Raw genomic sequence first — 12,667 nt, 5'->3', positions numbered from 1 at the left:
GAGGAGCGATGCTCCAAAATCCTCATTTTTAACTTAAACAGAGTTAGTGTTTGATATATATCACTATCTGAATCCGCTATAAAGAATGGTTAAACCTGGACGGGTCCAACGTCTCACGTTATAGCACCCCGTCTTGTGTATTATTGCGTAATTAGGACGTTCATTTCTTGAGTAACAAATGCCTTCACCTGAACCTCAGGAAATAAAAACAATTGTTTTGCTTTTTGAAACATGGACTTTTACGTTTTGTTTTATCATGAGAGCCTCCAAAAACCGGAACACAGTCTCTCTCACAAATCAGAGGTGTAAAATCAGACATTCTTATACTGTGTTTGTTTTTCTCAGATCTCTCAGTTGTGCCAACCACTTCTGACAGCCTCCACTCTCAGCTTGCCAGCTCCTCCATCTCTTCATCCTCCTCGCTTCATGCCTCTACCTCAGAGTCGCTGGAGGCCCCAGGGCCCTCAGGAAATGGCCCCACCATGGTCCCTGACAGCACACTGGAGGCTCCAGGACCCAGCGCCACCAACACCACTGCCGCAGAGGGTGAGGAGGGGAACTACGGGCTAGACATGGGGCTGTTCAGAACTAGTGTAATGAATCCTGGTGAAAAATATTCCTTCAGCTAAACCGGTTAAAGCAGGAGTTTGAACATAAGTTTACTCCCCTCGTTGGTCATTTGACCCGTGTCAATCAGCTAAAATGTGTTTTGTATGTGTTGTATGTGTGTGGTGTCATTTAAGAGAAGATTTTAAGAGAGGTGGTTCTTAACCTGTAAGATCTCCGATTAATGCTCATTCATTAAACAGAATAAGCTTATTTTTTCACCTTGTTTAGTAAAACAAGATGTGAAGGGCCTCATGGAACTGCCTGTTACTCACTCACATAGTCAAAGAAGAGTGAGTTATTTCTCACATGCTCGCACACATGTCGGGGCTGCTCCGCAAGAGGCTGCTATTGACCTTGGCATCAATGACTCTTCACCGTGTCCTTGTTTAAGTGTTTATGAGTGTTCTGTCTGGTCTTTGCTCCCAGAAGACGGTAGAAGAGGCCCGTCGAATGAGGGTGGAGGTGTAGCGATGCCTCGGCTGCCGTCCTGTTGCCCTCAGCACTCTCCCTGCAGCGGACCGTCCTCAGGACATGTCTCCCTTGGACACTCTCACTCAGGCTGCCTTCAGCCTGGCCCTCAGCAGCCCACAGCTCAGCACTCGCACAACCACTCGCACCACTTCCACCACCATCACCACCACACAGGCCCCACGCCCTCCTCCCTGGCCTTCCCTGAGCCCAGCTGCCCCTTGGAGCGCCCCACCGCCGTGCCTGCACCCTGTGGAGCAGTCAGCAGCAGCGGCGGACAGTATCACGACCAGGTACCACCTTACCATCGCTCTACTCATTCAAAAATAACATTTAGAAGTTTTGAATGGTTTCATCCATTTACCTGTAGTTTGCTTTTACAGTATTTGAAGGATAAGCACCACTTAATGGATCTCCATGAATATTTCACATTAGTGTAGTTACTGACAGATATAAGTATGAATTAAAATGAAAATAGCAGCTTAATTCCCTTTAAACCTGACAATTTTATTAAAATGACGGAAAAACCCGAGCTCGCTACGGAAATTCTTGAACGCGACCGTGACGTCACTGGTGGACAACAGCTGAACAACGCCGCGGTAAAACACCGTTATGACTGACTGTTATGACAGTATCTAGCTAAATAACCAACATTATTCATGACAATAGCCTAGCAATAAGCTAAACTCAAATGTAGAGGTACCGTTATTCTTGTAAATGTGATCGAAGTCGAACTCGAATTCATCCGACACTATAAACCTCCGTAATGCAGCTACGTAGCCGAGTATAATCTGAGCACCGAGTTTAGCGAGTCAAGCTAACGTTAACTAACACCAACTAAAACAGGCGAAGTGAGTGTCCTTACCCTGTTTACCTCCATGTTACAGAGGCTCTTGAACACCTTTCGTTGGTGTCCTTACATGCCCATATTGTTGGAAAAGCGCCAGTGAAATGAGCTACAGATAACGGAGTGAGCGGATGGTCCTTTCCAAAGTGACCGGTTAAAGTTGACAAATTTTAGTCCATTTTCTTTGGGCCATTTGTTCACAGATGTCCCACTGTACATTGAATGATTGCAACCAAAAACAACACACCTTTTCGTCATTTTGCATTAAATTAAGTGCAGCTTCTAGAGTTGTTGTCCACCATCTACGTCACAGGCAAGACGCCTATTAGAGTTTCCCAACACCGTCGGGGGCGGGGATCAACAGTCTTTTAAACCTTATTCCTTCAATTAGTAAGAAATAACATGTTTTCTGACTCTCAATAAACACAAGTTAGGAACTCAACCACTGTATTTATTTGTTTGACACTTTCATAGAGCTGGTGCTTAGCCTTTAATTATATTACTTCTTCATGATTAAGATGTAACAGAAAATAATAGGTTTTATTAGCTCCATTTACACTATATGGCCAAAATTTGTCAGCATCTTCTTGTCTAACATTTCTGAATTTAAGGGTATTAAACATTTATTTTTCCTGCATTAACGGGTCCTGGAGTGGTTTATACTGGATGTTTGAGAATTTCTGGGAGGATTCAAACTTTAGAATTGATTTTTCCTCATTCTTTAAATTGATATTTTGATTGTCTTATGACTTTATTGTCATATTCTTATTAATATTCAAATGTTTTATCATTGAACACAAGAAGAAATGATTGTGATGTTTCATTCTAAACTTTTAATAATTGCTAATATTTACTGTTTTCACAGTATCTCTACTTGCGTTCACAACTACTAAGCATAATTCTTTTAAAGTTTTGTTTTTATTTACATCTGAACGTCTTTAGAAGCTCTAAATGGCAGCATTGTTGTGGTAAACATTCATGATTGAGGGGTGACTGCGATGTATTGCTGTGTCTACTATTTACAGTACTTTTTGAAATAAGCACCATGTGCTCTCATGAGAAATGAATGGAGATATGTTTCCATTTGAAGTTCTGAAATGCCCTTTATGTTTGGATGATGAAAAGGGGGGAAAAAAAACAAAGCACCTTTGAATTTGTTTCCCTTTTTAGGTGGGGTGGGGAACACAAAAAATGTGGCTTTTGTTTGAAGCCACCCTTGCAGCATAGCTGAGCTCTAAATAATTCACATGGAGCTAATTGCTGGAGCTGCTGAATTATATTATAATCAAAGGGGAGTGTGTGTGTGTTCATGACTAATGAGGATTGTTTATGTCACTGTCCTTCAAGGATTTTTTTGCAGTGTTTTTCCTTCTTTGTTTCCACATATACACACACACTGTGTTCAATAATGCAAGGAGAGTTTGGGGCAAAGAGATGGAAAAGAAGCCGTCAGCGTTTGCGAGGAAAGGATGTCGTTTCCATGTTGAATGCATTAGGCGAACTCTGGTGGCTTTTGATGATGTGGGCCGAGAGCAGTCAGAGCCTTTAGCTAGCGATCAGATATGCACAGACAGGAGGCTCTTGGATGAGGTGTACCAGGTCATGTTTTATTCATCAAAGCGTTAAATAGGATTAGATATGGCCTGCCTTATGGAGAGATTCCAAATCTGTGACCATGCACCCATTTTGGGTTGATTTCTCTTTTTTATTTTCCCCAACATGCTTTTTTTTTGTATTGCTAAAAGTCAAAACATGCTACTCTAGGTTTTACTGCTATGTTTATGCATTTCTTTTGTTTCCTTCCCCCGTCCTCGTGTTTTCTCTCTCTCTCTCTGCCCCGCCCCCTTCTCTTTCCCTCCCTCTCCTCTCACTATGCATCTCCTTCTCTTGCTAACAATAATTGAAACACTAAATATCATCTGTCTCTCAATCTCACTCTCTCGCTCTCCCTCCCTCTCTCAGCAGACACTGCCGGTTGACCTCAGTAGCAGTGCTGTCCGCAGTAATGGCTCCAGTGGCGCCAGTTTCGGCAGCTCCTCTGCATTTGACCCCTGCTGCCCTGGCTCCACATCGCGGCCTCCCTATGTTTCCCAGAATGCACCGGGGCCCAGCCAGCCAAGCGCCGTGGATTCCTTTAGCCCAGCAATGGTGGCCCAGCCTCAGCCCCAACCCCAGCCTCAGCTTTCGTCCTGCAGACACTACATTCACCCCTCCTGTAAGCACAGTCGTTTCGGTGTATGTAAATAACCCTCTGTAGGCTTATATTTTATTGGTGTCTACCCGAGGAGAGATGAACTAATGAAGTGAATGTGGTGTTTTGACGGTAATATGATCAAGTGAGGATACCTGTGTGTTATCTTTCTGTCATTTGTTTTCCTGAATGATGTGTAAAACTGGTGAAATATACACTGGTGACCAAACTCTATCGCTGATGGTAATTAGGTGGAGCACCCAATGTTTAATGTGTTAAGTGCTGCAGGTAGCTTATGCCCAGCAGTCGACTTTAATTGCTGCTTGTCCTCAGAACAGAGACGTGTAGAATGTGAATGAGTGTGGCAGCCTCCCTGGTGGGCCTGTGTTTAGAGGGGTAATTGCTGTGCACTGGTGCACCTGCCTGTTCTTCTCATTTGAGTTCTTTCTGTCTGTCTCTCTTGCTTCATCTTTCCCGGTTTCCATTCTCTCTCTCTCTGCTTTTCTTCCCTTGTTTCTTTCTTTGTCTCCTGTCATCAGTCTATCTCTTTCTCCTCCCTCTATTCCTCTTTCACTCCTGCCTTAGTCTTTTCCCTCTTTCTCTGCCTGTACCCCAACCTCATTCCCCTTACTCTCCTCCCACCCTTGCCTCCTTTTTTTCCCAATAATTTGGTTTTCTTATTTCTTATTTCACTTTACCTATCTGTTCTCTCTCTCTCTCTCTCTCTCTCTCTCTCTCTCTCTCTCTCTCTCTCTCTTCCTCTTACACTCTCCCTCTGCATCCCATTTTCAGTCTCTCTCTGGCCTAACCTCCCTGACTTTACCATTTTCCCACTCTATCTCACTCCTTGTCTGTCTTCTTTTCTCTTTTGTTTCCTTAATATTTTTTCTCTCTCTCTCCTCTTTGCTTTTCCTCCCTTGTTTCTTTCTTTGTCTCCTGTCATTGGTCTATCTCTTTCTCCTCCCTCTATTCCTCTTTCACTCCTGCCTTTGTCTTTTCCCTCTTTCTCTGCCTGTACCCCAACCTCATTCCCCCTATCTCCCCATACCCTCCTCCCATACTTGCCTCCTTTTTTTCTCTTTTTATCATTTGGTTTTCTTTATTTCACTTTATCTACCTTTATCTTCCTCTTTCACTCTCCCTCTGCATCCCTTTCTCTGGCCTAACCTCCCTGACTTTCCCATTTTCCCATCTTTCCCTCTCTATCTCACTCCTTGTCTGTCTTCTTTTCTCTTTTGCTTCCTTAATATTCTCTCTCTGTCTGTGTGTGTCTCTCTCTCTCTCTCTCCCTTCCTCACTCTTTCCCCCTCTCCTCTTCTCTCCCACTGGCACCTCAGCAATCAGCAAATCATTTCCACTCCTGAGAATTCATGCATGGCAGTGTGATAGAAAATAGACAGACTCTCCAACTCTCCCGCATTGCTGATGGAGGTGTGGAGTGCCCAGAAAGGCTGCTTTCGATATCGCCAACTTATTTTTTTGTAACAGTTTCAGTTCTTGAGATATAAAGTGATGGTTTGGCGAAAACTGCATTAACACAGTTTCTTCACGTACATTCTCAACAAAGAACACAATTCTGCACATTTTAATGCATAATTACTGCGTAGTTATGGAGTAATAACTAGGGAAAATACAAAACCCTAAATATAGACTGAGCCAAAGTGATGGTCCAGTTTATATCCTACGTTTTAGATCATTATTTAAAACTCGGTGTTGTGTAGGTGTTAACACATGTCCACTTACAAAAATCAGTCAAGAATAATTTTTCCAGGGGTGGCCAAACCTTTGCCTACAGCTGTATCTGAAATATTTCATTTAATCATGAATAACCTCTCCCCTCTTCTCTCTTGGTTTACAGACGGTCCTCTAGCGCGCTCCTTGCACCACCAGTCCTCCTCCTCTTGTCCTCACTCTCACGGTAACCCCCCTCCTCCTCCTCAGCCTCCTCCACAGGGCGATTACGTCATCCCTCACTCCGTCCTCCCATTCCACACCCCGCTGCCCTCTCATGGCCCCGGACACGCCGTAGCCCCTGCCCCTGCTCCTTCTCTCCCTCCCCACCATCTTCCGGGCTCCAGCGGCCCTCTACCACAGCACCTGGCCCCTGAGCACCAGGCCCTGTCCCATCACTTGCCCGTCCTCGGCCCCAACCCTGTCCAAAGACTCCACCAGCACGAGATCTTGCAAAGGATGGAGGTCCAGAGGCGCAGGATGATGCAGCACCCAACGTGAGTAATAGCAAACTGTTGTCATGGGGGTTAAATGGCACGTCCACGTTTTAATTTATAATGATATGGCCCCTTTAAAATCGAGCTTGCTGTTCTTATTTAATGTGTTTTAATACTTTATGCATTATACTTATTCTGTTGCTGTTTTTACTGCAGTCGAGCACATGAGAGACCTCCCCCTCACCCTCACAGAATGCACCCCAACTATGGCCATGGACACCACATCCACGTCCCCCAGACCATGTCCTCCCACCCACGGCAGACTGACCAGAGGACCACATGGTACGCACAATTTCAGCACAGCAGAAACTGCATTAATATGTCTCTCAAGGCCCGTTCTAGTGCTCAGAGCAAACCCTTTAATTAACAGTTTTGCTGACTGTAGTAGAATTATGTTTCTCTGGAGCTAAATGTGGTAAAGCTCTGAGCAAATGATTTTTATTTTTGGTTCTGTTCTGCTGCAGTTTTGAGCCCCTCTTTTCTATACACAATTAGTTTGGGATTTTTGCTGTTAGGGGTGTAATGGCGCACACGTTTCTATCTGCACCACAGCATAAAATAGTACTTAATAAAAACGTAGTAAAAGATGAATACTGGACCAAAGTAAATCAGCGAATCACAGTATGTTCTTGCTTTAATATTTTATCTCTATTGAGAATACCATGGAAATCCTCAGCATTTTGATATAACAAATCATTGCCTTAAAATGAATGCATTCAATCTGTGGTTTATGCTGTTTTGAAAACCCATATCAAAAAGGAAAAATGAATATTAATGCGAGTATTGTGGCACCCCTCATTTGTTGGTGTCTGATGTTGCTGTTTTGTCTGTGTTACAGGGAGCTGGGCATAGAGGCCGGCGTGACTGTAGCTCCATACCCTTCAGGGCATCTGCTCCCCCATCTGCCCCACTACCACCCCCCACCCAGACTGCACCACTTTCCCATCCAGCTGATGGTGAGTAGCAACTCTTTCAGTGCCCACTTTCAGCCATCGTCATATACATTAGCATACATTAGCATCAGTAATGAGGGACTGGTGTGGGTTCAGGTATCGCTCAATTTAATGACTGCTGGCCCAACCCCCCACCTATTAACGACATCTGTTATTTCAAGGGTGGATTATTAGGCCTCATGAATTATGCATCACCGTTTATAACACTCATCAGACATTTCAGAAGTGAAAATAATTAAATTTGACATACTACAGGATTTAAAAATGGTTGTTTCACTGTAAATAATCATGAAACCATATCGGTTTCTTTTTCAGGATTTTCACACACAGCACACTAACACAAGTGTTGTTTTGATATCAAATAGATATTATAGTGTCTTGTTTTGCTCTTTTTCTGTCGCAGCACACTGGTATGTCTGAGGTCACCTATCCGCACATTCGCTACATCTCATCGAGAATGACTGGTTTTGGCCGAACCTACGAGGTATGATTTAGCTCAGTGAGGGCAGTTAGCAATAGAACAAATGCTTTTTTATATACATTTTTTCTAACTCAGAGCTCTCTAAAACAAGCAGAGTAATTGTAATGTAAGTCTTAATAAAGATGAACGAATACCACATTTGTGCAATAAAACAGAAAGGGATTTGATAATGATTTGAATGTGGGGGGGTGGGGTGAGTTGGTTGTAAAACATCAGTATATTTCTTGTGCTTCCCAGGACCTGCTGCATTTAGAGGAGCGTTTGGGGACGGTGAATCGAGGAGCCTCTCAGGGAACCATAGAGAGGTGCACTTACCCGCACAAGTACAAGAAGGTGAGAGCACACATCCTCCTCCTCTTGCGTGTAAGACAACAAGGAGTGTGTCATAACGGTTTTAGCCTTTATAACAAAAGCAGCATATGTGCAGAGTGGAGAAAACGCACAGGAGCTCCCCCTGCAGCTTTCACAGCACTGCACACACTCTACAATTAGACAACTGATTTAGAGTCACTCATTTATAGCAGGAACATAAATGATGGTTCCATATAGATTACAAAAATGCATTACACATACCTGAATAATAGTAACCCCAAACCCTGCCGCCCAATACAGAAGGTGGTGGAGAGAGACATTGACGAACAGTTATCCCCCGAAGCATGGGCATCTATTGGGAAAGATAGGCACCTACCCTCAAACTCGGTGAGAAATCAGTGATCAGTTTAAACTGGAAAGACTCATCTCTATATAATCTATATAATGTAGATGTTAGGTGTGGGGTAGAAACTGGTTTATAAAAGGCCAGTAAGGCTATGTATAGTTGACTACAAAAGTAGTTGTTTGTGAAAGACCATGTTTGATATTTTTAGTTAACAATGTAGAATAAATTAATTTTAAATGCTGTGTAATTGGTGGTGAAAGAGTGGGTTGCTTTCTTGTGCCGTATTGTGCAAATGATTTAAGCATCCAAGAAATGTGCGTTGAGTCTGTTGAACTTGACAGAAGGCAAAAATAACAGGTAGCAGCAAGGTTTTCTCTAACTACAGACGTAATATTTATTAGAAACAATGAAGGCCCACAAATGTTGCTTTATAAGTAATTTTCTCTGATGCCTAAGTCTTTTGCACAGTACTGTGTGTGTGTGTGTGTGTGTATATATATGTGTGTGTGTGTGTGTGTATGTATATATGTCTGTGTATGTGTGTGTGTGTGTGTGTGTGTGTGTATGTGTATATATATGTGTGTGTGTGTGTGTGTGTGTGTGTGTGTGTGTGTGTGTGTGTGTGTGTGTGTGTGTGTGTGTGTGTGTGTGTGTGTGTGTGTGTGTGGGGCGCCCCAAAGGACAAACTACAATGTATATTTTTGTTCTGCAAGCATGATATACTGGCCAGTAGAGGCATCTTAAATATGCTCAGTGTGAAACCTTTCCCACTATGTGATTGTATCGATATTATTACTGTTTTTAAGTGTATATTTATGTAATTAAAATATTTCATTTGAAGACGATAACAGCTTCTGTTTAAGAAGCGATAGTTTATTCATTTTCAAGAGATTCCCTTACCACAATTTAATAATATATTGACTAGATTTAAGACAATTACACTTACCAAGATGTCATGTTTTGCACTGAGGGTGTTTTTTTTACACTCATCTTAAGAACTGAGATTGCCATAAGCCTGTGTGAAATTTTGCACATAATTATTAAAAAAAACAAAAAGTGAAGACTTTCTCAACACAAATGTGTTGTATTAGTAGAAAACGGCCCCTCTGCTCCCCATCTGTTGTGTTGTGCTGATGTATTGGCTCTCTGTGTATGCGTGAGAGAGAGGATGAGGGTTTACATGCTGTGCGTGTGTGTATATAATGGCCTCTTTGCTCTGTGCTCTCACACAAACACAGAGAAAGCTGCATGGTAAGCAGGACGAGGAAGAGGGAGCTGAGGAAGACACCGAGGAGAAATGCACCATCTGTCTTTCGATACTGGAGGAAGGGGAGGACGTCAGGTAAAACCCTCTGCATTCCCAGTGTCTTCGTGTTTACTGATGTGTACAGAAGTGTACACACCCCTGGTCAAATGACATGCACCTGCTCAATGACTTTCTTTTGTATTGTGTTTTGAGGTGTTATTCTGTTCAAATAGTGTTCTGATCTAATGCAGTAGGCTGAGATTAGCCAGAAAATGGCTGATATATATTTTTTGAAATCCTAGGCTAAGAATTGTTTCTCTGTTTTTCAGCCTTTTGTGCCCCCTGTTGCTGGAAAAAGTGAACTGCACATAGGTTTTAGGTTCATTTCTAAATGTGACAATGCCAATTCGATTAGGGAAAACTTCACACTGGGATTTGATCATTTTAAACCCAATGTGGTTGATCAGCCAGAATATGTTTGTTGTGTAAAATTAGCTTCTTTATTTCTGCACTAGCTCAACAAGGCAAGTCAGTAGTATGTTTATTTTAGCCAAAATCACTAAACTTGTCATGACCATCGACTTTTAAAAAGGAGTAAAAAGGAAAGTGGTGTAAACTAGATTTTTTTTTATCCCATTGAATTTTGGATTAAAAAAAAAAGATTGATTGTAGAGAAACTTGCATTAAACAGAACTTGTGTTTAATGTTAAAGTCATTTTAAAAAGTTAATGTAATTCTGGGGCGGCACGGTGGTGCAGCAGGTAGGTGTCGCAGTCACACAGCTCCAGGGGCCTGGAGGTTGTGGGTTCGAGTCCCACTCCGGGTGACTGTCTGTGAGGAGCGTGGTGTGTTCTCTCTGTGTCTGCGTGGGTTTCCTCCGGGTGACTGTCTGTGAGGAGTGTGGTGTGTTCTCCCTTTGTCTGCGTGGGTTTCCTCCGGGTGACTGTCTGTGTGGAGTGTGGTGTGTTCTCCCTGTGTCTGTGTGGGTTTCCTCCGGGTGCTCCGGTTTCCTCCCAGAGTCCAAAAACACACGTTGGTAGGTGGATTGGCGACTCAAAAAATGTCCGTAGGTGTGAGTGAATGTGTGCGTTGCTCTGTGAAGGACTGGCGTCCCCTCCAGGGTGTATTCCCGCCTTTCCACCCAATGATTCCAGGTTGGCTCTGGTAATGAATTAGTGAATAATATAATTCTGACTAACTGGGGACAAAACCCAGGTTTGTGAAGTAAACCCTCACACGATCCTCTGTTTTAACTGTCACCCCTCCTCTGTTACAGACGCCTCCCCTGTATGCACCTCTTCCATCAGCTGTGTGTGGATCAGTGGCTCCTCACCAACAAAAAGTGCCCCATCTGCAGAGTGGACATAGAGGCACAGCTGTCCTCTGAAAGTTGATGCTGTTTTTCTAGCGGATTCTATTTTGTTGTACTGTTTTATTTTAATTTTTTTGTTTTCATTTTATTTTTTTCAGTAACACATTCAACCAAAGATGGCATGAATAACCTGCGCAGATCCAGTACTGAAAAAATGAAACAAAAAATTGAGCATAGTGTGCCAGCTATCATATAGTACCAATACAGCTAGAAACAACATTATCATTACAGGTTTAAACTTTTATTGTATTTATAAAGCTTTTATGTAGCTTTTAATTGTTTTCACAAGTGTCATAGTATATAATATTTTTTTCCCTCTTTTTTTTTTTCCTGCATGGATCCTTGCAATGCATTTTTTGCACAAATAAATGATACGGGCCTAACTGGCCCTAAAGGACTTGCAGGCAAGAATAGCTGCTCTAGTAAAGAAGCATTTTTGTATACCTAATGCCTTGCTTTACTGGAATAGAATGTCAACCTCCATTATAAAACATTGCAGGACTCATTTTATTGATCCGTATATTTTAGTTTTTCAACAGAGTGATCTGAAGATTTTTTTTTTTCTTTTTTTAACAAAGTGAATCAAGACATTCCTTAATTAGGAAACAAGATTATGCTTATTAGATTGGCTGCTGTATCAGTGTTCACCTTCCCACAGCGTTCCTTTTTCACTGAAGAAACTCCTTTCACCCTCCAGGAAGAGCACGTGTTTGTGTCCTGGCCGATTCCTTCACGCACCTCAATTTGACTTCACCTAATGTATTTTAAAAAAGGAGAAAAAAATGAATGTCACCTCACTATAGTGTTTGTTTTTAGTGTCATGGAAAGTGACGTTGGTTGAGGACACTGGGACTACTCTCTGTAATGTCACGTTCGGTTCCATGGGGATCTCAGGCACAAACACAGCCGGCAGATGCCTGGAGTATTGTTTTTCATCATGGGTTTCTCTCTTACTTTTTTGTCTTTGCTCTGTATTTGTCTCTCTGCACAAAGTGACTGTTGCAGGGTGATGACTCTGGTCAAATCTGGTCATGCACACTCACTCTTAGGAGTGAATTACTCTCCCTCCCTCTCTCTCTCTCTCTCTCTCCTCTAGCTCTGCAGCAAACTGTTTTGATTTTGGGGGATTTTTGTTTATTTGTTTGTTTGGTTCTTTTTTGTTTGTTTTGTTTTTGTGTTTTTATTTTATTTTTTTATTTTTTTTTTTGCTGCTGTGAAAGCCTAACACTAATATTATTCTCAACTAGCTAACTTGCATATACTTGCACATGAGAGACAAAAGACAGGAGTGCTTTGAGAATGAAAGTGTGCTGAGGCCATGTATTTCCTCTGTTTGCTGAATTTTGGAGAAAAAAAAAAACAAGGAGAAGAAACTGTAATAATTTTGAATGGAGTGTTGGAATGCAGTACTTAATGGCAGGTATCCATGCATTCATAGACTTAATGGTCCCAGGATGATACTCTGGGGGATTTACATTAGTTTTAAAATAATGATATTAATTAATAAAGTTAGGTAACTCTTGATCTTGTGTGCTTTGTGTGGCTTATTTGTTTTGTTTGGGGTCTTTTTATTGTACTTACAATTTTTATTATCACAGAACCAAACACAAGCCC

The 12,667-nt window shown here is 42.1% G+C and overlaps 1 protein-coding gene across 5 annotated transcripts in view; it reads left to right on the top strand.

Moving 5' to 3' along the window:
* LOC136676997 (E3 ubiquitin-protein ligase Arkadia-like) overlaps nucleotides 1–12,561 on the top strand; it is a 49,266-nt gene extending 36,705 nt beyond the window's left edge. The window contains exons 5-15 of one of the 5 annotated variants that reach the window (XM_066654330.1): nucleotides 346–546; nucleotides 1,039–1,370; nucleotides 3,887–4,139; nucleotides 5,974–6,343; nucleotides 6,500–6,625; nucleotides 7,182–7,299; nucleotides 7,700–7,780; nucleotides 8,015–8,110; nucleotides 8,390–8,476; nucleotides 9,674–9,777; nucleotides 10,958–12,561. In XM_066654330.1, the coding sequence (XP_066510427.1) occupies nucleotides 346–546; nucleotides 1,039–1,370; nucleotides 3,887–4,139; nucleotides 5,974–6,343; nucleotides 6,500–6,625; nucleotides 7,182–7,299; nucleotides 7,700–7,780; nucleotides 8,015–8,110; nucleotides 8,390–8,476; nucleotides 9,674–9,777; nucleotides 10,958–11,075 (1,886 nt within the window). In that variant the 3' untranslated portion in view covers nucleotides 11,076–12,561. Of the gene's footprint in view, nucleotides 1–345; nucleotides 547–1,035; nucleotides 1,371–3,886; nucleotides 4,140–5,973; nucleotides 6,344–6,499; nucleotides 6,626–7,181; nucleotides 7,300–7,699; nucleotides 7,781–8,014; nucleotides 8,111–8,389; nucleotides 8,477–9,673; nucleotides 9,778–10,957 lie in introns of all 5 variants that reach the window. The other 4 variants (XM_066654331.1, XM_066654329.1, XM_066654334.1 and 1 more) reach the window with 4 other exon arrangements.
* Nucleotides 12,562–12,667: the final 106 nt, after the last annotated feature.

Source organism: Hoplias malabaricus, chromosome X2 (genome assembly GCF_029633855.1).
Source record: "Hoplias malabaricus isolate fHopMal1 chromosome X2, fHopMal1.hap1, whole genome shotgun sequence".
In the NCBI taxonomy this organism is placed as follows: domain Eukaryota; kingdom Metazoa; phylum Chordata; class Actinopteri; order Characiformes; family Erythrinidae; genus Hoplias; species Hoplias malabaricus.
The sequence above is the reverse complement of the archived record's forward strand: the minus strand, read 5'-3'. Positions and strand labels throughout refer to the sequence as shown.